Source organism: Colletotrichum tamarilloi (genome assembly GCF_030869305.1).
Source record: "Colletotrichum tamarilloi strain Tom-12 chromosome Unknown Scaffold_108.1, whole genome shotgun sequence".
NCBI classification, from domain to species: domain Eukaryota; kingdom Fungi; phylum Ascomycota; class Sordariomycetes; order Glomerellales; family Glomerellaceae; genus Colletotrichum; species Colletotrichum tamarilloi.
The window spans coordinates 75,124-98,774 of NW_026849491.1; the positions used below are offsets into that span (position 1 = coordinate 75,124).

General features: G+C 49.1%; 8 protein-coding genes across 8 annotated transcripts; 5 read left to right on the forward strand and 3 right to left on the reverse strand.

Annotated features, from left to right (window-relative positions):
- Window positions 1-581: 581 nt before the first annotated feature.
- Window positions 582-2,706, forward strand: CTAM01_13929 (uncharacterized protein; the record flags this gene model as incomplete). Its single annotated transcript, XM_060529931.1, has 10 exons — window positions 582-680; window positions 740-760; window positions 817-865; window positions 918-993; window positions 1,052-1,242; window positions 1,301-1,335; window positions 1,392-1,512; window positions 1,567-1,913; window positions 1,977-2,099; window positions 2,170-2,706. The coding sequence occupies 10 exons, from the start codon at window positions 582-584 to the stop codon at window positions 2,704-2,706; spliced, it is 1,599 nt and encodes a 532-aa protein (XP_060375514.1).
- A 188-nt stretch (window positions 2,707-2,894) lies between these two features.
- On the reverse strand, window positions 2,895-4,250 carry CTAM01_13930 (mannitol 1-phosphate dehydrogenase; the record flags this gene model as incomplete). The annotated part of the gene is made up of 2 exons (XM_060529932.1): window positions 2,895-3,448; window positions 3,506-4,250. 2 exons carry the CDS (start codon window positions 4,248-4,250, stop codon window positions 2,895-2,897), a joined length of 1,299 nt encoding a protein of 432 aa, XP_060375515.1.
- Window positions 4,251-5,282: 1,032 nt separating this feature from the next.
- On the forward strand, window positions 5,283-6,088 carry CTAM01_13931 (uncharacterized protein; the record flags this gene model as incomplete). The annotated part of the gene is made up of 2 exons (XM_060529933.1): window positions 5,283-5,640; window positions 5,697-6,088. The coding sequence occupies 2 exons, from the start codon at window positions 5,283-5,285 to the stop codon at window positions 6,086-6,088; spliced, it is 750 nt and encodes a 249-aa protein (XP_060375516.1).
- A 368-nt stretch (window positions 6,089-6,456) lies between these two features.
- Window positions 6,457-8,718, reverse strand: CTAM01_13932 (fungal specific transcription factor domain-containing protein; the record flags this gene model as incomplete). Its single annotated transcript, XM_060529934.1, has 1 exon — window positions 6,457-8,718. One exon carries the CDS (start codon window positions 8,716-8,718, stop codon window positions 6,457-6,459), a length of 2,262 nt encoding a protein of 753 aa, XP_060375517.1.
- A 1,514-nt stretch (window positions 8,719-10,232) lies between these two features.
- Window positions 10,233-12,090, forward strand: CTAM01_13933 (CoA-transferase family III; the record flags this gene model as incomplete). Its single annotated transcript, XM_060529935.1, has 4 exons — window positions 10,233-10,587; window positions 10,647-10,945; window positions 10,995-11,489; window positions 11,542-12,090. The coding sequence occupies 4 exons, from the start codon at window positions 10,233-10,235 to the stop codon at window positions 12,088-12,090; spliced, it is 1,698 nt and encodes a 565-aa protein (XP_060375518.1).
- Window positions 12,091-12,916: 826 nt separating this feature from the next.
- CTAM01_13934 (dioxygenase) lies at window positions 12,917-14,027 on the forward strand (the record flags this gene model as incomplete). Its single annotated transcript, XM_060529936.1, has 5 exons — window positions 12,917-13,188; window positions 13,243-13,481; window positions 13,540-13,652; window positions 13,712-13,792; window positions 13,848-14,027. 5 exons carry the CDS (start codon window positions 12,917-12,919, stop codon window positions 14,025-14,027), a joined length of 885 nt encoding a protein of 294 aa, XP_060375519.1.
- A 1,467-nt stretch (window positions 14,028-15,494) lies between these two features.
- CTAM01_13935 (uncharacterized protein) lies at window positions 15,495-18,798 on the reverse strand (the record flags this gene model as incomplete). Its single annotated transcript, XM_060529937.1, has 4 exons — window positions 15,495-16,220; window positions 16,282-16,490; window positions 16,542-16,972; window positions 18,707-18,798. The coding sequence occupies 4 exons, from the start codon at window positions 18,796-18,798 to the stop codon at window positions 15,495-15,497; spliced, it is 1,458 nt and encodes a 485-aa protein (XP_060375520.1).
- A 1,759-nt stretch (window positions 18,799-20,557) lies between these two features.
- On the forward strand, window positions 20,558-22,477 carry CTAM01_13936 (uncharacterized protein; the record flags this gene model as incomplete). The annotated part of the gene is made up of 6 exons (XM_060529938.1): window positions 20,558-20,846; window positions 20,906-21,395; window positions 21,450-21,722; window positions 21,783-21,858; window positions 21,952-22,332; window positions 22,445-22,477. The coding sequence occupies 6 exons, from the start codon at window positions 20,558-20,560 to the stop codon at window positions 22,475-22,477; spliced, it is 1,542 nt and encodes a 513-aa protein (XP_060375521.1).
- Between the last annotated feature and the right edge of the window lie 1,174 nt (window positions 22,478-23,651).

Genomic DNA, 23,651 nt, shown 5'->3' on the forward strand with positions numbered 1-23,651 from the left:
TTATAAAATTAAAAAAGCCTTTAGTAAGAAGTCCTTCTTATTAACTTTATTTTAATAATAAGTTCGAGTTCTAAAAGCTAAAGTTAAGTATATAGTTCTTAAAAAAAAAAGAGTATTTAAATAAACTTAAATACTAAGTTTATTAATATTAAAGATATAAAGAGGGCTTAAGAAAACGCTAGTGAGCGTTTAATTAGTCCTAATTAAACTATAAAAGTTAAATTACTTAATAAAGGTAGTAACTATATTATAGTAATAATAAAAAGTAGTTAATTAATTAACTATAGTTAGTAGCGATGTACTTAGACCTACTTTTAATAGGGTGGCCGAATGGGGGGGGTGGCCGAATGGGGGTGCTCCGACTTAAGTCAGCCATTAGCACATACAGCAATGATTAGAAGATTCGTATTTCTTCACACGCAAAAGCCGAACATTTCCGTCCCACTAATTAGATTTTTCAACGGCCCCTGGGCGGCCCGAATACTCCATCTCCCATAAGACGACGTCCCCTCCATCCGCATTTGTTCGCTCCGACGTCGCTAATTCGCTCAGCTTGGACCAACATCGAGAACATCATCAACATGGCTGCGACTGAGCGCCAAGACGAAGGCGTCGCCAAGAACGCGAACACCTTCCAGAGCGACGCAGAAGATGAGTCTTCAAAAGATGCCCGGGTCTTGGTGAGCAACACACAGCATGAAAGCATTGCATTTCAGTCAGCTAACCGCAGAATCGGCAGGAAAACCTAGGCTACAAGCCGGTGAGCAGACGATTTCAAAAGTCAGCCCATCTCACACAAATAACTCATTCTTCTAGGTGCTGCACCGGACATTCAATACGTTCCACAACTTTGCGACAACGTTCGGTACGCCGTATCCAGTCTGCTGGTTCTCTTCGTCATTTCTGATCTCGTTTAGCTGCCCTCTACTTCATTGGTGGAGTCCGAGTGACATTCTCTACCGGCATTGCTGCTGGAGGTAACCTGGCTTACTGGTAAGTGCTAGTGTCTGCACTCACCGATGTGCATTTGCAACGCCTAACATTCAGATAGGACGAGTTTCATCGTAACTTGCGTCTTTACCTTCATCACTGCCGCAGTCATTGCAGAGATCTGCTCCTCTCTACCCTTGGCGGGATCCATCTACCTATGGGCTGCTGAAGCTGGCGGACCCCGATTTGGCAGATTCTTCGGCTTCATCGTTGCATGGTGGAGTACCACAGCATGGACAACTTTCTGTGCGAGTAAGTTGACAGCAACTTCTGAGGCATCTTCCCAACCTGAGTCGCTGATCCCTCTCAGGCAACACACAAGCCGCTGTGAACTACATGCTTTCGGTAAGTGATGGCACAAAGAACTGACTTCTCTGTAACAGTCTCTGACTTTGTAACAGGAGATTGTTGTCTTCAATCTCGACTTTCCTTCTGACTCCTCAAGCGTCAAATTTCGCGCTGTTCAATGGATCACTACAGAGGTCATGCTGGCCTTGGCTGCCATCTGGAACCTCCTGCCTCGTGAGACCACCTAGACTCCTATGTGCCATCATTGACAAGCTAACAAAAGCACAGCCCGCTACTTTAAATGGATCTTCTACTTGTCGACCGGGTTCGTGTTGCTGGACTTTGTTCTAAACATGGTCTGGCTACCGGTCGCGACAAGCAAGAGCGAGTACGGCTTCCGATCTGCCCATGATGCTTTCATGACCACCTACAACGGGACCGGCGCTCCGGCCGGTTGGAATTGGTGTCTCTCGTATCTCGCTACTGCCGGTATTCTCATCGGATTCGACGCGTCGGGGCACGTGGCGGAGGAGACCAAGAATGCAAGCGTCGCTGCCGCTCGCGGCATCTTTTGGAGTACCGTGGTCAGCGGGATTGGCGGCTTTGTTGTCGTGATATTATTTCTGTTCTGCGTCGTAAGTTTATGCTCTTCTCAAATGCAGCGCAGGAACGAACCCTGCTAACGGAATTTGACACAGCCTGATGCGGACACCCTTTTCTCTTTTGGCGGCGCCCAGCCATTTGTACCATTGTATGCAGCCATTCTCGGAGAGAGAGGCCACATTTTCATGAACATCGTTTGCATTGTCGCACTGTGGTTTGTAAGTCATGTTTGTCTTTTCTCGTACCTTATTCCCGTGTCTATTGAATAACGTGCTGACCCTCGCTTAGAACACTGCGATTGCAATTCTGGCGGCGTCGCGTCTGGTGTTCGCCGTGGCACGAGACGGAGTTCTCCCTTGGTCTCCTTGGGTTGCCAAAGTTGTCGATGGCCAACCCCGAAACGCCGTCTTGGTCGTCTGGGGTGTGGCCTCTGTCATCACCTGCACGATTCTTCCGTCATCAGTGGCCTTTACTTCCCTCGTCTCGGCTGCGGGTGTTCCTTCAGCCGCAGCTTACGGTCTGATCTGCCTTTGTCGCCTTTTCCTGACACCAAAGCAATTCCCGAAGCCCGCTTGGAGTCTCGGACGCCTGAGCAAGCCTTTCCAGGCAATTGCTGTCTTGTGGAACGGCTGGGTCGTTGCTGTGCTGTTCTCGCCCTATGCTTTTCCGGTTGAGGCATCGACACTCAACTATGCCCCGGTCATCATGGGCATCGTCACAATCTTCGCTATTCTTTCTTGGTGGTTCATTCCTGCAGAAAGATGGCTACCGTCTCAAAGAATCCAGGAGACTTTGCTTGCGGGAGAACGTCCGGTTGAAGAGTAGGCAGCAGAGTGCTGTCTGGGAGAAGATGGTAGCAAACACTTGCTCACCGGATAATTGTAATTCAACAGAAATCTCTAATTAGTTAAGATACTTAGGCATTGTAATCGAAAATAATATGGACGGTGGAATAGCCGATAACTACATTTTCGCTCTACTCGCTAATGAAGCCTTACCCCTGAACGCCATGCTCAAAGCTGCGCCCTTGTCTCAGCGGACCCTTCCTTCGTCAACTCTCTCTTCCCTCTCTCCAACTCATCAGTCAAGTCGTACTTCCAAATCCACTCCATTCGCTTTGACAGACTGTCAGCAACCCACTCAGAGTCCTCGCTGAACTCCAAGTCGTACAGCTGACCAGTCTCGTGGCTGTCGACGACAAGTTGCTGGGATCTCTCTCTTCGCGTCTTGTCATACGTCGAGAAAGCTGCCTCAAGTTGACTGGCATCAGAGATAGAGCCCAGCAGGTTGCCGAGGATGTACGCATCTTCAATCGCCATGCCCGCGCCGGATCCCTTGTGAGGCGTGGATGCGTGAGCGGCGTCTCCCAGTAGGCAGAGTCGCCCCTCGAAGTACGTCGGACTGGGCGGGTGCTCAAATAGTGCCCATACGTCTGGCTTCTGCATAAGCTGGATAATTTGTCTGGATTTCTCGCCCCAGCCTTCGAAGTCGCGGATCATGTCCTCCTTCTCTACAGAGACAACCCACTTGTCCGACTTCCACTCCTTAGCACTGGCGAATGCCACCACTAAATTCCTTATTAACCATTGTCACAAGACTGAAGGTGGAAGAATACTTGGCTCACCGTTCATGATTTTACCCTTTGCGACAGAAAAGGTCAAGATGTGGCCATTTCTGCCAAAGTACATCTGGGCGTTTTTTGCCAATTCCTCGCCCAGAAGCTTCTCCGCCTCCTCCATGGGAATGAGACCTCGGTAGGCATACTTTCCAGAGAAAACAGCTTTGGATGCCGGGTGATCCTCGCCGAGCATCAAACTCCTCAATCTAGACTTGATACCGTCACAGGCGATGACAGCATCGTGGCGAGCGGTCGTGCCATCTTGGAAAGTGAGCAGAACGCTTTTCCCGTCATCCTCGTACTTTTCTGCCCTCTTGCCGAATACGGCAACTCCGTCGGGCAGTAATTTGACCAACTCGTCCAAGAAGTGTGCCCTGTGAATACCAGTCTGACCGGTTTCACATTTTTGCCGATAGATCAGGTCTCCCTCTTTGTTCTTGTCGTTACAAGTCTGGCCGTACCTGAAGTCGAACCATACGTCCTGGTGGTCTTCTGATTCGTTGTGTGTTGCCTGGTTCTCGAAAGCTTGCCGCACGTGGGGTGAGATCAAGGACATAGCCCTTAGCGCATTGGGACCGAAAGACACGCCTGCACCGATCTCACCGAACTTTGGCGCCTGTTCGTATAGCGTCGTCGGTATTCTGTTCTGGAGGAGTTGAAGGGTCAAGGTCAAGCCCGCAATACCACCACCCACAACAGCCACATTGAAGGGCTTGTTTGGCGTCTGGCAAAACTCTTCTGGTGGTGCCATGTCGATTGAGGCAGAAAATTTCTTGTGATAACGAAGGGCAAAGTCTAAATATGGTAATTCGAGGTGGTGGGCAGTTCAGACTACGTGAAACGACTTCTTGTAGCTTTGCGGAACAGATCTCCGTGTTTAGTCTGTAGACTTGCACGTAGATCACAGCGATGAAGAAATACGCAAGAATATATCGCTGGTGCTAGGAAATAAGGGCCGAAGAAGCAGACAAATTACCAAGGCTAACTGCCCCTTACTTCCTAGACCGGCTGCTCGGCTGGGACCTATGACGCTCTCGATGATTCTGGCTGACCCCATTCCCCCCGGACCCCGGCCGCGACCCACGTTACGCCAGTGCCGAAGTGCCCGAACGACAACGGAAGCACTGCATCGGTGGCCCATCGGATGGGCAAATTCATTCGGCTTAAAGGTCCCAGCAGCTCAAATTCCCCCCAAGGCACGGGGTGTAGCCTATCGGATCACGGGTTCAGGCGTCGGGAATGGGGCTTCGAACAATGGACCATATGCCGAAGGTCAGCTTCGGGTGGCGGCGCAAGCGTGCCACATGTGCATAGGTGGACTGCGGAGTATCATCTCGGCACTGAAGAGGGGAAAACGAATGGAACGAATTGTAGATCGCATATTTCACTATCCTTCAATAATGTGAATCCCCGAAACTTTAAAGTCGTTTGTTGTGCAGTCTAGATCCCCTCACTGGGGGCTGGGGGCTCAAAGCTACTGAGCACTAACACCGTCTATCCCAGGCGCCACAGCTGCCAACGCGTTTTAGTGTCCAAAATAGTACCAAATAGCCAGGTCATGCTGCCTCTACCCCGGACTCCGGTCCGAAGTCATCATGCCGTTGGTCTGGGGTAATTTGCTTCTGGTCCCTGGATCTCATCTCGCGGAGTTGAGATCCTCCCCGTGGGGAAAGAGTTTAAAAATGATTCAAATGGTCCCACTGCTTCTGTCAATCGATCAAGACAGTTTACACCAACATTTTCTTCGACGCTAAAGGGTACACCAGACTTTCTCGCTACCGAAATGACTGCCACCAAGCCTACCTTCATCTTCGTTCCCGGCGCGTGGCACTGCGCGACCAAGTTCGAGCCGGTGACTTCGAAGCTCGAGGCTCTCGGATATCCCACCAAGTCTGTTCAGCTCCCGTGCTATGGTGCGGAGCCTCCGCTGTCAGACTTCCAGCCCGATGTCGCGGCCATTCGACAAGAGATTGAGAAGAGCGTAGATGCTGGCGAAGACGTTGTGCTCTTCATGCATAGCTATGGCGGTATCGTAGGCTGCGAAGCTTGCCGTGGGCTGGGCAAGGCAGCTCGGGGGAAGGAGGGCAAGACTGGTGGCGTTGTAAGACTGGTATTCTGCGCGGCCTTTATGGTTCCAGAAGGTAGGTTCTGGCCAAAAGATATTGAGAGGATCATGTGACTAATAAAACACCTCCAGGAGTCTCACTATTCGACATGCTTCAAGGCAACCCTCTTCCTTGGTTCATCGTGTCCGACGACAAGACAAAGGTTGACCCCGCACGCCCAGAAGAGATCTTCTACAACGACATGGACGAAGCCGCCATCAAGGAGGCAATCGCAGGACTCAAGCACCACAGCTACCAGACATTCTACAGCAAGCTCACGTACCCTGCGTACAAGGATATACCAGTAACCTACATCAAGTGTGAACTCGACAACGCGATTCCTCATCAAGGCCAACAGCAGATGATTGACACCGCTGGTGTAGACGTAACCGTGGAGACGATGCAAGCGAGTCACTCTCCGTTCTTGAGCAAGCCGGATGAGGTCATTGCTGCCTGTAGGAGATCAGCAGGCGAGACTTTCTGAGGTACCACGGGTGGGGGTTCTTTAGGTTTTCTTGAAGATACGTCATGCAAGTAATATGCAGGGTCTCGAACTTGGGCTGCAGTATATCGCAGGAACGGAAGCTCGGCTCTTGTTTGGAGGAGACCTAGATCTAATGAATTCAAACAAGTATAGTCACGTTGGTCCAATTCTCGTGAGCGCTATGTGTGTGATTCGCTGGGCTTGACAGTGCATGGGTGATCGAGCTCTCTGAACGATACATCATCACATGCAAGTCCCATCTGCTTGTTTGTAGGCATCTGTTGTGGTTCATCGCTTGGTATTTTGGTCATTTAGTCGCTAATAAGTTGTACATAGTCTACTTCAAAACACGCATCTTCCCTTCAAGACTAACACGGCGGTTCCATCAAAGTCCCTGCATCGGCAAGCATCATCTCATCCGTGTAGCCCAGGTGCGCCATGCTCGCGTCCATCGTTGGGAAGAAAGGCATATCTTGCCCATAAGAGTCGAAGAGCAGCGTCCGTGGTGACATTGGAAGTAGTATATCGGTCGACGGAGTAAGTGCCTGGATCACGTTTGTTCCTCGACCAGTTTCGCTACCCAACATTTGTGGCCCATCGGTGCTCCCGGTCGTCAGTGAGACACTCTGGTCCAGGCTGTTGATCTCCCCCGCTTCTGATGTGCTCAAGTGTCGATGGTTGCCAAAGTATCGGATGTCTCGCTGAACAGCATTCGAGCCGAATTTTGAAGCTTCATTCGATAACGGGCCGCCTTCGTGGACACTCCCAAAGAGCTCGCCGATGAGCATACCCTGGCACTCCATTTTCCGGCGTGCCCTCCGTTCTCGGTACAGGACACATGCGCTCTGGAGATGTTCGACGATGGCGAGCTCTCTGCTTGCAACAGGATCGTGCTTGCTGAACTTCTTCAGTAGCGCTTGCGCGTCGTTCAAGCCATGGTCTAACGGGAATGTGCTGTCTAGGTCACCAAAAACGGCCAGGCCGAGGACCAGGGCGGAGACAAAGACAGAGTTGATGACAAAGGGATGTCGTTTAGCTACGTTTTTGTCCGGGATGAGGGTTGAGAGGAGGTCGATTGTCCGTATTGCAGAGTCCACGCAGGCATGGACCAGAAGTTGGTCGGACGGTGATGACAAGGGCGTTTCCTCGACCCACATGGACGTCGTCCGGGTGCGCGCAATGTTTCTCGAGACAAAGTCGATGAGAAAAGGCCGTGATAACAGCATGATACTCCAGTAGTATGCTTCTTTCATGTGGTAAAGCCCTATGTTCGGATATCTCTCACCGTCATCGGCGTCAACATACTTGCTGGGTTTCATCCCGTCAGCCGCGAGACCATCACTGAACTTCGCGGCCCATCGACGGTGCTGTTCGCTGATACGCTCGAGTGTTTCTGTAGACACCATACGCTTGGCGTAGACGTCGTTCAAGATCGATTCGAAGATCGCGCAAAGATCCAGTGAGGCAGAGTAGTTCTCGCTTGCTGATGTATCTCGGGTCTCGGAAGTCGCCAACGGCCGACCTAATGAGGCGGCCAAGAATAGATCCAGAACCCGGAGGGCTTTCCACAGTCGATCCCGGGTGTCTTGCTCTTGTGTTGAGAAAAGCGCCGGGACGTCTCGCCGGTGAATCCCCAGCGCGTAGGCGGCACGGGTAGCGACGCCCAGGTGCATGAAGGCTGAGTTGCGTCGCGATGCACCGAGGAGGTAGACGGTGATGAGGATGTAACTGCGCACCGTGTTGTTTGTTGGGTTCTCCATGGCATACGAGACTGCCAGGAATCGACCATAGTTGAAATACTTCTCTGCATCGGCATCCCGATCATCCGGGCATCGCTGTGCGCCGATGCCGAATATCAGAAAGAAGATACAGTTCATGGCCTCTTCATCTTGACTCATGGGCTCTCCACGCAGCCAATGTTCGAGGTCCTTGAGGATTTCAGACTCATTGAAAACATCGAGAATACAGTTTGTTGCACGGAGATACCACCGCAGCAGATATCTTGCCTGCTCAGTGCTAGGCTTGGAGGGGATATCGGCGGGATTCGTGATGATCCATTTTGGGCGGCCTTCAGGAGTCGCCTCGACCATGATATGCCGTAAGGGATCATCAGTGAAGGGGCACAGGCCGACGCGATCGCGCACAAGCCGGCGTATCACTTTCAAGAAGGCCAGATTGGCGGCGTCGCCGATGAACATGAACCGTCCCTTGCCATCTGCGATGAGTCGCGATACCTTTGGTACCGCAGTGCTCTGTGAGAGGTGGCTGATTGACGACGACGCGCGCCGGTGCTGATGGTGATGACTCGGTGAAATGACAGCTTCATGAAAGGAGGCAGTCGGCCCATAAGAGCTGAAGAGATCCTGACCGTGACCGGGAGGACTGCCTCGGTGAGGAGGAGCAGGAGGAACATGAACCTGCGGGCGATCAGGACTTCTCACGGATGACGAGTCCTCCGCAGCGGCAAAGTTCGTCGGCGGGCCGATGAAGGTGCAGTCGGCTTCGACTCTGCGGATCACGCACCTCCGACAGGGTTGTTGACCATCGCAGCGTTCCTTGCGCCGCTTGCAATTCCCGCAAGCCTTGACGCATCTACGCCGCTCGCTCTGACGAACTCTTTTCGTAGGCATCGTCTGCTCGCCTTCGACGTTCAATCTGATTGAAGATACGATATGAAAAAAGTGACAGCCTCAAAGCTGTCTCAATTCAACTAGAGACGAGTGCGTGGCAAGATAGGAGACGTTGAACCTCGGGGCTGGGGGGCCAGACAGGACTACGGCGGCGGCGGCCAACTGAGGCAAAGGATGGTCCGGGGCAGAGCTCTTGGCTTTCCCTTTCCCCCTTTGCTTGCGCGCGCGCTCTCTCGCTTCTTTTGCGGGGGAGCACTTTTCCAAGGGGGTCCTAGCTCACAAATGTTTCCCCAGATTTTGCTGCCCGCTGCGGCGCAGTTCAACCATCCCACGCCTCAAAGGATGCCGAGGTTTTTGGAGGTTCAAAGAGAAATGGGGAACAAGTCAGAACTCAAGAGTCGTCAACCCCACGGTGGCGTAGCCAATAATGGTCGGGGTCTTACTTCTGCAGTAACTACCATTGGCTGTGGTTGGTTGCTTGAAGAAACGGGTTGTTGGGTTGGATCGTCAACCGCTTGGCTCGGCATCCAACAGTGTCCCGCATCCGTTCCGTCAACCCACGCGATATATCCACCGCTTACAAGTCCGACGGCATTTTGAGCCATTATTCAACTCATGCCTTCACTCGAAAGACTCGAAGACGATGCAATTGATATCCAATGCGGACTGGATCATCGTTACTACTCTCCACCGTTGCGTTACCACGTCAGTTCTGCAAGGAAGACACTGCTGGTAACACCGAGAGAGGGCCAGCATAGAAATATGACAGCGAAACTGGCTTGGAAACAACTGACTAAAAGCCAGCAGCGACTAGCATAAGTGCCACCTTCCGAGGACACCATTTCAATTAAACTGTAATGTCAAACGCACCTATCTTTAACCAATAAAACACTCAAAGCTTGTCCCTTACCCGACATGACCTCGAGCCCACCGATGCCCTTATCCGACGATCGCCCCAAGACCGAGAGGAAACGGTTCCATTTCATTGTCCCAAGCCTGAGCGCGGCCCCAGGAAGCGCCACCTAACTTGCCAGCCCCTCAAGCTAGACCCGCAGTAGCTGCGCCCATTTCCGAATCCATCGGGAGCCGGGTCTGTTGGAAGTGGTTCTAGAGTTTCTACTGCTGGACACTGGGACAGCACACATGTACCCTTCCGCCCGATTCCCGATGCGGGTCCGACGTTTCGTTGTCCACTGCTGTAACGCAGCTGCTTCCGACCTCTCGCGAATCGCCGAATCGGATCGGGGAGTCAGATCGAGAGCTACGGGAAATGCAGAGCGGATATGGGCACGATGCGCAATCGCAGAGCTGAAAGACGGAAGAAATAATGATCCTTTTTTTCGTAATTGACGATTATCGTAACTCTGATAGCTGCACACAATCAACAGTAGTTTCAACGGTTTGGTTACTCTGTACTCTCTGTATTACTCTTTACTCAATCCAGGCCTTGTACGCGCGAGCCAACTGAGAATCGTTTGGAACGGCCTTGTTTTCACAATAGCAAGCGAGCAACCATGGCGGACTCAAGATACTCATCCGTCGCTGAGACGAAACAAATCTTGGATCTCGTCCTGAGTTCCGTCCAGATACCAGCAGAGGCAGAAAAGATCTCAAAGGCTGTGCAGTTTTCGGCGACTCGCGACTTGCCCTATTTCCCGATTCCTTTCAAAGAAACGGAGTTGGCCTCAGCTCTGAAGGCTATTGAAGGTGGTGTAGCAGGGGCCCTTGCAGCCACCAAGGATGGCGTCGCCTCCGGCAAGAAGGTGTCTGTGAGCTTGGAGAAGAGCACCGCGTTCCTGATTCAGGCGTATTTGGCAACTGTTGGAGGATATGGCAAACTCGATAAAGAAGTGAAGCAGTTTTTAAAAGGTGAGTTATGTTGTTGCAATTTTGAAAGCAACATCAAGTTTTCTGACTTGTGCCCTTAGATACGGATTTGCTTCAGGCACAGTCAGATCCTTATCGCCGCATGTCGGCGAATTTGTATGAGACAAAGCAGCCGGGCCAGTACTACCACATTCATGGATCTCTGGAAGCATCGACAACGCTCGGTATGATCGGCCTCGAGCCGTTCAGGCCAGACTTGAAAGATCATAGTGCTATTGTTGAGGCGATAGAGTCTCATGTGAAGCAATTTTCGGTCGATGAACTTGAGCGGATGAACGCCGATAAGCGCCAAGCTGGAGTGCCTGTTCTCAAGCATGAGGATTTTATCAAGACGCCTCATGTAAGTCTCGCTTGTTGAGTTTGCGATATCACTGCTGATCAGCTTACAGGGCAAAACTAACACCACACTTCCTCCGTGGAGCGTGGACAATCTTGAGACTTCAACACCACCATCACCTTTGCCGACTACATCTGACAAGCGGGTACTGTCGGGTATCAAAGTGCTCGAGCTGTGCCGCATCATCGCAGGGCCCGTCATAGGACGCATCCTCGCAGAGTACGGCGCAGACGTTCTGAAGATTACCAGCCCGAACCTAAGCGATGTCCCGTTCTTCCAAGTAGATGGCAACATGGGCAAGCATGCCGCGGATCTCGACCTTAAGACTGAGGAGGGGAGAAAGCACTTTGAGACGCTGCTGGCCGAGGCGGATGTTGTGCTGGATGGCTACCGCCCTGGTGCCCTAGAGAAGCTGGGGTACGGTGCTACTGCCCTCACAAAGCTGGCCAAGGAGCGCGGAAAGGGGTTCGTGTACGTGAATGAAAACTGCTTTGGATACCAAGGGGAGTGGTGCCAGCGGCCCGGCTGGCAGCAGATTGCCGATTGTGTAAGTCAACACATTTCTATTTTGAGACTGCAAATCGCTGACTGGGTTATAGGTGAGTGGCGTGGCGTGGGCGCAGGGTCAGTTCATGGGGCTTGATGAGCCCGTTGTCCCTCCGTTCCCCATTTCCGACTATGGAACGGGATGCATGGGCGCCATCGCCGCTCTCACGGGTCTCTATAACAGAGCGACGAAGGGTGGTTCATGGCACGGCAAGGCATCGCTGTTGCAGTATGATCTCCTGCTTATTAAGGCCGGAAAATACCCAGAGGATGTCCAGGAGAAACTGCGCAAGCTCGCGGGCGACGATTTCCTTGCGTTGCGGCACAGTCACAGCGTCGATCAGATTTCTGGCACGGCGCTCAAGGCAATGAAGGGGTATGCGCCAGAACTGTTCAGCTCACCCAACGTTCGCGAGAAGTGGTACGCGAGGCGCTACAAGGCAGAGGTTGAGGCTGTGAGCCCCGTGGTTGAGATTGAGGGCGTTGAGATTGGGTTCAAGAGGGCTAGCAGGCCGAACGGCTCAGATGAGGCGAGCTGGGATTTTGGCCCAGAGGAGGATCACCGCATTGTTGCGCAGACAAATGGGGTTAAGAAGGCGTGAATCAATGTCAAAATAGAATAAAACCTCATCTAGACTTTTGAATAATGAGTTTCAGTGACCATCAAAGTTGCCCCAAACTCTCAAGCTGTTCGTAGTACGCTCGTTACAAAGCTGAACCACGCGAACTGGCCCATGGATCCAGCGCTTTAAGACTGTGAAGTTGGGCTTCGCGTACACATCGTGAGCGGCTGTGAACACTCATCTCACGTCTACTATCACGAGATATTACTGAATGATAGATATGATGACCATCGTATCATTGGAGTAAATCCGCACGGATTTAGGGGTACAGCAGAGTCACATCTCACAGCCCGAAGCCGAAGCCAATGATCCTTCCCGCGCGCGTGACTCCGCCAAAACGAAGCCTGGAGCCATCAAACTGCGGGGTCCCCGGGGCAAGCCGACCGGAATAGGTCCATAATGAGTGCAAATATGGCATGTCCTTTGTTCTATCAGTATGTTTGTGAGTCTCGGCAGACACACCCCTCGCGTCGGATCTCTCCCCCGTACCCGAAAAGAGAGTTGCGTGTGTTTCCCGGACCCGGGGGGCGGTTTCCGGGAGGGTAGAAGCCCAGCGCCGGTGGTACCCGCCCAGCAACAGCGCACGTGCAATTACAAAGCAATGGCGGGTAATGCACGCGCTGTGATTGGGAATAAGTATCCTCCATCGAACTGCGGGACGCTTTTGGCAGTCGTGGTAGTTGAAGTTAGCTCATCTTTCAAGATCACGTCGTCTCACCGAGAAAAGCATTATCTACATCATCAGCGATACTCCCTAGAGTTGACCAGAAACTCATCATACAACACACATTCACGTCTCTTCACCATGGGCTCATTACAGAACGGAGACGGCCAGTACCAAGGCCTCGGCCAGGACTTCACCAAGCAGGTCATCGCCTCCATGGGATCGGAGACGAACCCCAGACTCCGTGAGATTCTCACTTCATTCATCCAGCACATCCACGACTTTGCTCGCGAGGTCGATCTTACGACAGATGAGTGGATGATGGGTGTCAACATGATTAACTGGGCGGGCCAAATGTCAAATGATCGACGCAACGAGGGCCAGCTGCTTTGCGATGTTCTCGGACTCGAATCGTGAGTTTTCATGATGAACGACGCAAATCATGATGAGACTAATAAGACTTGCAGGCTCGTCGACGACATCACCAACAGAGTGGCCACAAAGAACGGCCAGCCAGGCACAGCAACAGCCATTCTCGGCCCCTTTTGGCGGGCCGACACCCCTGTCCGCCCCAACGGCAGCACAATCGCCGTGAAGTGCCCCGAGGACGGCGAGCTTGCTTTCATGTACGGCCAAGTGACGTGCTCCAACACCGGAAAACCGTTGGCGAATGCTTCAGTCGATGTCTGGCAAGCATCCACAAACGGTAAGTTTTGAAGATCAGGCTAAGCTTTTTGCACATGTCGTCTAATGTTCCACCACAGGTCTGTACGAGCAGCAAGATGCCGATCAGCCCGAGCACAACCTCCGCGGAGTCTTCAAGACGGATGCGGAGGGACGTTATGGATTTTACTGCCTGCGACCCACGCCCTACCCAGTGAGTCTTCTCGGGATGTATTGATGAAGTTGTTCTTGGTTATTGACCACACCTCTCAGGTACCGGGTGATGGCCCCGCTGGAAAGCTTTTGGACCTACTTCACCGCCACCACTTCAGACCTGCTCACATTCATCTCATCGTAAGTGACCAGCTCGAATGCGCACATCCCAACGCAGGTACTAACAACTCTCCAGGTCAAATCAGAAGGCTTCAAGTCGGTAACAACACAAATCTTTGACGAGGACTCAAAGTACTTGGATGACGACTCTGTGTTTGCGGTGAAGGATGGTCTGACTGTGAAGTTTGTTGAGAGAAAAGGGGACCCCAAGGCTGCCAAGGAGCTCGAGTACAACATCAAGTTGGCTGCCGAGTAAGCTGGAGAGGAGACTGGATCTTGTTCATTAATTGTTATGGCAGGCTGAAGCATGAATACCAGGGAAAATGCCTTTGCTGAAGTCTGCTCCGCATTCGTGGGGATCGGCAATCCAACCGTTGTGTTCAACTCATTAAGCGATCAGCTAGAATTAGAGGACTGCGGAGACTGCAATCGCTGAGGACGATCTCCGGATGCCTTACGCCTAGTCCGCCGTAAGCAGTTAATTCTTTTGCCTCAAGTTGCCGCATCATGGGTGGCCTTTCCTGGCAGTACTTGCACCGCTCTTGATAGCTTGTCGGATACTACCAATGCTGCGCCGATCTATGAGCCTCAGTTCATTGATCTCAAAGCTGTATCATCTCCTTTATGGAGCCACTATATAAACGTGGGGCAGCAAGGAGACATCTTGCCGAGGGGGATAACATTATCAACAATTTCCATGATGCCAAGTGGATGTTGACCGTTTCAACGCAGTCGCTGCTCTAGGACAACTGTCCCATTAAGCGCACAATAACGTCGGATACATGCCCCCATATTTTCTCTTATTTACCGTCCTTCTTGAATTCGTGTGTGATGGGAATGGCGGGAATAGGGCTATATCATCTTACTGCTAGCTACTTATTACTATGATGAATGGTGTACCGACGTCAACTCGTGCTCAATGGGATACATGTGGCAGCAAGCTTAACTTATCGCTACTGTCAAGTTACGTGCCTACTTCGTTCCTAATCTTGAAAATAATAGATGTTATTAACTATATAAAATAACTATATATATATTTATAAAAAAGCCTTTATAATTTAATAAACTAATTTAGAATATTAATGTTTTATATATTTATTATATATAAATTAAATAGTTTTAAGCTTTTATAAGCTATATTTAAATTTTCGAACTTTAATTTCTTAATAAATCGAATATTATACTCTTTTTATTATACTTATATAATTATAAATCCGAAAATTACTAAAGTATTATAAATTATAAAAATTAAATAAATAGTACTATAGCTTAGATAATATAATAAACTATATAGCCCTTTACTTTTTTAAGATCGTAAACTATATTGAGCGAAAGATTATCGTTATCGAGGAGTAAATAGGTATATATAATCGTATATAGTATAAGTGAGTCAAGCCTATATAGCTAGCTAGCTTAAAGTAGAATGAGTTGGGGCTAAGTTATTTAAGGTATTGCCTCTTACGATAATATACATAGCATTGATTAATATATCTACTATCCTTAACATCTCTATTCTTATCAAATCTATCCTTAGCATCTCTGTCCTTAGCAACTCTGCCCTTAGTATCTCTGCGCTTAGTGTCCTTGTACTTTTTACCTCTGTCTTTTTACTACTTTTCTTATAAAGTATTCTACTATGTATAATTGGTAGACTATGAATGGCGCAGGGGACCTCTTTTAATTATTTATAATAGTATTCTTTTAGTAGGCGTTTCTTTTGCTTCTAATAAGAAAACGCATCCATATCCTCGTCGTCAGACTCGTAAAGCTTCGGGTCTGCGGCAGCTGTGAGCGAGAATGCCGTGAGAAGGTTGGCCTGCAGTTGCAACAGATCGTAGCTGGGCAGGTCGGCTTCGCGATCGGCGTAGACCTTGATAAGCTGTCCGTCGACCACAAGTTCCCAAGGCTCTAATCTCGTTGCCCCAAGTGTCTTGTGATCTATGGGCTGGAACGCGTCACGGGGATTGCAGTTGAAGTCGGCACGATCCGTCATGTGGACACCTGTCTTTCGAAGCCAATGAAAAGTCATTTCCTGACACCATCGGAATCTCTCGGCAGGCTGTTTTTCTGCGCGACGTGTGCTCATAGAGTGACGAGGATTCGACTGATTGGCAGTCTTGAGGTCCGTCGCAACGCCGTCGTCTCCCACAGGCTCCTTGTATGGTGGTCCTCTTGGCTTAAGCATGAACCTGCCGTCTGCCCACCACTTATGCAGGTGGGGGTTTAGGCAGACCATGTTGGCCGGCTCATCAATGATATTATCGTCGTCTTCTTCGCACAGGATTCTCTGAGCTTTGATCACTGCTTCCTTGCCAAACCAGGCTTGCATTGCATCAAGCAAGGGCCACAACGCTTCTTCGCAGTTCAACAAACCAAAGGGAATGATATGGCAGACTTGAGGTGTTTCCATATTTGTGACAATACATCGTTCGTTGTCGCGCTTGAGTGCCTGCAGGGAAATAAAGTCAGTGATGGCTCGCACCTAGTCCTGTGTCACATTCAATACTCACTTCGGCAGATTTTGCTTTGTTGTGCGTATTCTTGGGGGTCTTCTGGGGCGTCTCCTTGGCCGTCTTCTTGGGTATTTTTTGCGGCGTCGCCAACGGTTCAGACGTTGAAGCTGGGCGTTTTCTTGTCGCAGTTGATGCAGTGTCGCCCGGCGTCCCTTCACCAAGCTGTGCCCCGCCGGAATCCTTCTCCTGGTCTTTCCCTTTCGTGACTGAGAATCTAATCAGTTTTTGTGGATCAAATTGGAGTGAGAAGATCATACACATTCTGAGCAATTTTGGATACTTGGCTGCTGCATCGTCAAGAGCTTTAAGGTACTCTTGAAGCTTTCGCACCTTGCGCTTCTCGGACCGGATTGCTTCAAACCTTGCTTCAATGTCCTTTAAAGAGTGAACCTCTAGAGCCCAAAGGCCGCTCCAAAAACGAGCTGTATCGAGATTCTTGTGATGATTGGGTTGCGGCAATGACTCGTAAATCTTTTTGATGAGAGGTAGCTTCTGTTCCAGATCTCCGAGGTAATGAGTGTGCTGAACATGCTCTGTTTCGGACGTCAGGAACGACTCGAGTTTGTCAAGTTGTTCGATGGTAGGTCGCGTCCTGGGATTTTTTCGGCTCAAGTATGCGTGCAACAATGGCGTAAACTTGGCTTTCCATTTCTCGGTCTCTCTGTCCTCATTCGCCATGTTTCCTTCGCTGCTAAATTGTCAGAAATGTGCCCACGCATTCCACGAAGGGGGGACTTACTGATGGCGCAAGACCAAATACTTCTCTGTATTTCTCGCTGTGCCCCTCCGACTTCACCACCTACTATCCTAACCAGATCCCCGCCTTGGTCGTACCGATACGAACCCCTTTGAGTTCACCTCGTTTCTCAGAGAAAACTATTGCCAGGGCTTAGTCGTAGTCGAGGACTAACGTCTAAATCCTCTGAGTCCGGTTTGGCAAAAAACGAAGGAATCCGATATCTGTAGACTGTTAGCTTCACAATTTTGTAGATACTCTTAGACCCGAACTTGACGACGTGGAAGCGATCGAAAATTTCGGTAACCGGTGTGCGTTGGAGAGATCAAGAGGAAAAGAAAGACTCGAGGCGAAGTCCAGCTGGGTAAGGTGAAGTGGTCGAGTGGGCTTTCACCGACATGGTCCCACAATACCTTATTTTGACTAGCGGGACACGGGACGAATCAGAGGCCTTGGTCGTACCCACATTAGCCCCCAGGGTACGTGCCCACTGCCGGCAACTACCTCACGCACTTGAGCGCCAGCGTCGGCGTGCTGCCCGTCGAGGCCACAGGGAGCCTGAGCCGGAACCTCACCACCTCCGGCACATAAGACCGCACCTTCTCCGCCTTGCCCTTCTATCCACCCTACTAATTACTCCATCTCCCGCACAATTCTAAATCCCTAACATACCTCACCTGAGGCAGTGAGGAACAACCTATAATCACGTGAGTCTATGGTGCGGACCTGGTGGTAAAAGCGATGATAAGCTGCGGGCACTGTTTGCTCTGAATGCTTACTCGTGCTCTACTATGAGCCCGGCACGCCCGGCTACCTTATTTTGACTATGTGCCACTGTTAGCTGCTGGCGAGTGCACTTATGTAATCGCGCCTCGTCGACTCGCAACTTGACGGTCGCAAAACATGTTTTCCACGGGCGAAGTCGACGATTTCTCACGGTCGCAATCACCAGGGTGTGGTTGACGGTTTCCTAAATACATGTATGGTTGTAATGCTAACCAATCTCGGGGGCCAGGTTTCGGCAAGACGACTGAAAGATTATCCTCATCACTAAGAAGTTTATTGCGAAATCTAGCCAGCCTCTGTACTTCCGAGCCAGTGACTAGGTATCAAATTTTTAGAGGTTTCTGCGTGAGTGCATGACCCGATGCCATCAAGGCACAAACTGTCCCCCTCTGAGGGTAATCGAGGAGGATGGCTTCTGGATGGACCCGACGCACGATGAATGTATCTTATCCAGCGACGGATTGTTCCGCGGTAACTGATGGTGGCATGAATAATGCACCGTGGCCAGCGACATTCAGCAAGAGATAACCGTTCTCTTTTTTCTTTATTTTTCTTCTTTTAAATTGATATAGTATCAGGCGGAACCCTATCTGTCTGAAGGGTGTCGCACTCAGGTCATCTTTGCATGCCAACCGCGTTCTCTATGTACCTCACGCACCTGAGCGCCAGCGACGGCGTGCTTCCCGTCGAGGCCGCAGCGGGGAACCTAAGCAGTTTATGGGACGCCTCCTTAAAATTTTGAGTCCACTTCTGGCGACGAAATCGGATCGCAATCTGAAGATTATGAAACTGATGGTATATGCCCTATTTTTTCGAGTCGCGATATCAATGTTGGTGCCACTGTCATTAACGTCGCTTGCTACCAGAATGGGACCTGACAAGCCGTCCATGATGACGCACTTCTCGGTAACGGAACGGGCATAAGGCAATGCTTCGGCAGGCTTGTCTTCGCCAGACTTGCCCTTGGCACCCTTGGTCTTTTTGGAAGGCATGTTGACCAAACCGCGCGGCGGAAATCTCGCCGCAGGAGAAGTTAGCACCTCAATACACAAGCGTCAATTGCACAGACCATGTTTCACTCTGTGCCTCGTGGCTCAGTCCTTTTCTATATTTCCCCATAGCGTATTTTCTTGTATATAATATATAAACTTTAATAACTATAATCTTAGGGTAATAATACAGACGATTTCTCTTTATTATGTACTAAAATAATTAGTATTAAGAAGACGTTCTATGGTTGATATCGCGCACTACTATCCCAGCTGCATTCGCATCCGCTCGACTTTCGAAGCTCACGACGTTGGGTCGACTGCCGGGCTCATGACGGGGCGGAAACGATACGGAAATAACGGTTTCTGACTGACCACGAGGGTGGGGCTTGAGAATCTGGATTGAGGACGCAGTGGGCGCGCAGCTTGACAGCAGCGATAAGTTGAGCTTCCAGCCTAACGAAGTAGTCAAGGTATTCTCGCGTTCAGGATTGTGGACGAAGTAAGCGCGCAGCTTGACAGGCATACCTAGCCTAAAAGGGCTCTCATGCTGGGAGCTGCTGCCATCGCCAGGTGGTCTTTAAGCCTCTCATGGCTCTCTGCTTGCAACATCAACAGGGCGCGTAGCTCATTGGTAGAGCGTCTCGTTCCTGGTGGTGGCCTATGTCCCTGCCAAATGTAGTTACAAAAGCCACGGAACGAGAAGGAGCGGGCTCAATTCCCGCCTCGCCCACTTATATTTTTTATCTTTCTCCATAGTTCAGAAGCGTTATCATTACTCTGTCGGGTGGATTCGCGATTGTTTATAACAGCCAGTGGTATGATGCCAATGCCAACAACACAATTGAAGATACTAACATGTCTTTGCGTAGGAACACCACTCGCTTTCGGAGCCGTTGATCGAGGTAGTCAATATGTACATCAGCCTAGTGCATCGATTGCCCGTGAATTGTGATTCTAGGATGTGATTCAGTGCCAAACTCACGTCTGTTCCCTATCTGTCGTCTTGGTTCCAACGCGGTTGTATAGACACCCTGAGATCTAAACCTAGCTGCGTAGAGGCGATTGCGTAAAATTCGGGTGACCGATCTATGTTGAATAGATCAAGAGATTAACAAGAATTCGAGGTAAAGTCCAACTGCGTAAAGTGGTCGGGTGGTCTTTCTCCGAAATGGGCCCATAGGGAATATTACCATGGTAAGAGTGTGGCTAATTTTGATAAAACTATTAATTGTGGGTAAGTTCCAGATCTCTGATTGGCTCAACACGTCGGTAGTTAAGGTGGAGACCCGGGGCCCACCGTGCGGAAGCAGACCGCCTAACTTACCTACCTCAGCTTGGGTACCTTGGCTGAACTTCATCTCGAGTTATTCTTCCTTTTTTCTTTTCCTCTCTTCAACGCAGACCAGTCGCTCAAATTTTACGCGATCACCTCCACGCGTTGAATTCGGATTTCAGGGTGTTCATACAATCAGGAAGCTAACAGCCAACAGATTTCAAACTCTTTTGTGAAGCAAACCGGACTCAGAGATTTCAGGGGTTGATCTGGGATCACCTCTACTTTATTACCTAGTGATAGTCTTCTCTGAGCAACGAGGCGACTCCAAAGAGTTTGTGTCGGTACGGCCAAGGCGTGGATTTGGGTCGTAGATAGCAGGTGGTGAAGTTGGTGAGAGAGAAACATACGTTTCGCAATTGGTAAGTCATCTTTTTGGAAACAGTTCTCATGGCATCAGCTAATCTGGAGTGACACAAGGTCAACATGCCTCCCAAGAAGACCAAGGGTGCCAAGAGCGAGTCTGCCGAGGACAAGCCTGCCGAGGGCAAGTCACGATTCTACGCTCCGACCAGCCACGGGAAATGTGCCATCTTCTTGAGCGACCTGTTTGGTCCTATTCTGGCGTCGCATGGTCGCAACGACAGTGGCATATCGATCGGAGCTAGGATCCGCGTAGAAACCAATGACGGTTTCGACCCACACATCGCCCTCGTCTTGAAGTTCCCAGACGGCACAGATAACGAGGACAACGGTTCCGGTGTACGCTTCCACTGTGAGTATCCCATCACTGCCATTCGATATACACTACCACTAACACATTGGCCTGTCTAGACAAAAAGCAGGGGAACACATACGATCCTTCTTCGACTTTCGAGATTGGCATTCGATTTAATCGCCAGAAGTGGACTCAGAAGTTTGAGGAGGCTTCACCCGAACTGCTCAGCAAATTCCCTTCGCTGCAAGAGGGCCCCGGCACGACAATCATCACATTCTCATGCGACGTGGATGACAACGACAGAGTCTCGATCGAAGGCTTGGGTATGGCCTACATCAACAAGTTGGAGCCCGTCCTTGAGAAGTTTGTGAACGAGAACGGTTCTATTTATGGAGTCACTCTATCCGAGTTCATTCGCCGCAAAACCTTTCATGTTTTCATGATGAAAAAGGGTAAACCGAATGACATCCACAAGAACTTCGCCTTCGACAATCTGCCGCCACCCTTCGACTACCCTTACGGTGATGCCCACAACTTCGATCCCGAACGTGGCGCAGATTTTCTCGCCAAAAGCCCACGCAAGGCTGCATACCACTCCGTCCACAGGTATGGCTACAAATAGAATCGAGTGCCTTCATACAATACTAACATTATCATCAGTTTCAAAGACGCCAACTCCATGTTGACTGTCACAACGCAATCTCTACTGCAGAACGAGTTGTATGTGTGGCAGCAGGCTCAACTTGTCGCTGCTGTCAAGCTGCGCGCCTACTTCGTTCAAAATCCTGATCGCGAGAGTACCTACTTCGTCATTCTTCCTCTTCCCAAGGAGTTCATGGATCAGTTTGGGCATGCATGGAAGAGACTCTTGGACGAACAAGTTTCTCTGCTTGTATGGGAGAATGAGGACGACGACAAGCCCTCTGGGTCTTGGTAAGTTAACTCAGGGAACCCACCTCACTCTCATGTACTGACTATGTGTAGGCAGTGTAGCTTCAAATCGTACGCGAGCGGCATTCAGGCCCTCGAGCCTCACCCTCGTGGCAAGTCCGAGGCTGTGCTTGCCGTGGTGCGCCCGCCCCCTCAACATCCCGGCAGTCAATGCAGCATTGTGAGCTTCGAAAATCGAGCGGTTGCCAATGCGGCGGGGATGGCGCACTAGAGCTGCGTAGCCCTACACTTTTTTGGCATCTTGGACGATACCAAGCGCAAGATCATCGCCGTCGACAAGTGGAACAAGCCAAATTCCGAAAGTAGTCATCTCGCTCAACTCACAATGCGTGGGCAAGGCTACGCGGAGTGGATGATGCAGCCTGGTCCTGCAGTTGTAGGCGAAGGTGTGACCGGTCTCACTGAGGCCGTGGCGTCCACCACAATCATCGGAAACCCCCCTTCTCTCCGTCGCCTGCCCAAGGTCTCATTTTTGCCCAGAAAGAATGACCGCTACGAGGAGGCTCTGACGAGCATAAGCCTGGAGGAGGATCGAAAACGGTGGCCCTCGTTTTGCCGCCAGGTTCTACTAGGAATCGCTATCATTACAGGAGTAGGTTATATTCCCTGTTCCGCCCAAAGAAAGAAAAACTAACTGTATCATAGGGCCCGGGTTATAGTAAGACTACTGAAATGGCAAAGACTATACTTACTATAGAGTATAGTCTCGGTCCTATTTTCTATACGGCGCCTACTAATATAGCTATTACTAACTTTACAATCCGTATCAATAAAATAACCCGTTAAGTCTACTTATAATATAATAATAATTTTCCTAAAAGTACGCCGCAAGCTCGCTATCAAATAGTACTACGTAGATATAAGCGAGATTACGAGCTTTCCGCGTTTAAAACTCTATTAAAAAACCCTTATTTTAAAAATATAGCTACCCCTCGCTATTATAATCGCGCAGCGCCCTAGTACTTCGAGTTATCTATAGCTTTTTAGCTCTTAGTACTTTTACGTTCCCCTACTATCCGAGACCTCTACTATTAATATTACTATTATAGGGTAGTTAGTTCGAACCGTAAGTTAATAAAAAGATTAATTAAACTATATAAATTTTTACGTAAGTATAAAAAAGAGGTTCTAACTATAAGTTAGGCTAGCTATAATAATTATAAATATGGCCCTTTAATTAGCCCCTACGTAGTTAGCTATATACTACGATTAAATTAAACTTCTAATCTAATACTAACTTTCTCTTTTTTTTATTAATTTACTTATTATAATTAAAAATATAATTCGACCTCGGGCCCGTTTACTAAGTTATCTCCTTTTTCCCCTTTTCTCTACTCTTTTTATATAACTTATCCCTCTATTTATATATTAACCTTTTTACTATTTATAAATTACTCTAATTCCTTATTAAATACTATTTTTATAAAAGCGTTAGCAAGGTTATTATTTCTATTAATTTAATATATTTTAAGGATTTTACGTTTTTTATATAATTATTTAAAAGCTATAATATTAATTATAAGCCTCTTTTCTTTTATTATTCTTAATTTAATAAGGTATTTATATAATAAATAAGAATTAATATAGACAACCGTTAGGATTAGTAAAAAGTTAAGTTAATTAATAATCCTCCTTAGTATTGTTAAAATTATATAAGTAAAATTAACGCTATTAACTATATTATAAACTTTTAACGTTAAAATATTTCTTATTACCCGCTTATTTTTAATTAATAAGTAATAAACTATATTACTATATATAATAAATTCGCTTTTACTTATACTCTTATTAACTAAAATAATAATATACTTTAATTACAAAATAAGGTCGTCGTTATTTATAAATAACTTATTAATAAAAACGTAGAGTTTATTAATAACGAGGTTAATTAGATAATAAACGAAGCCTTAA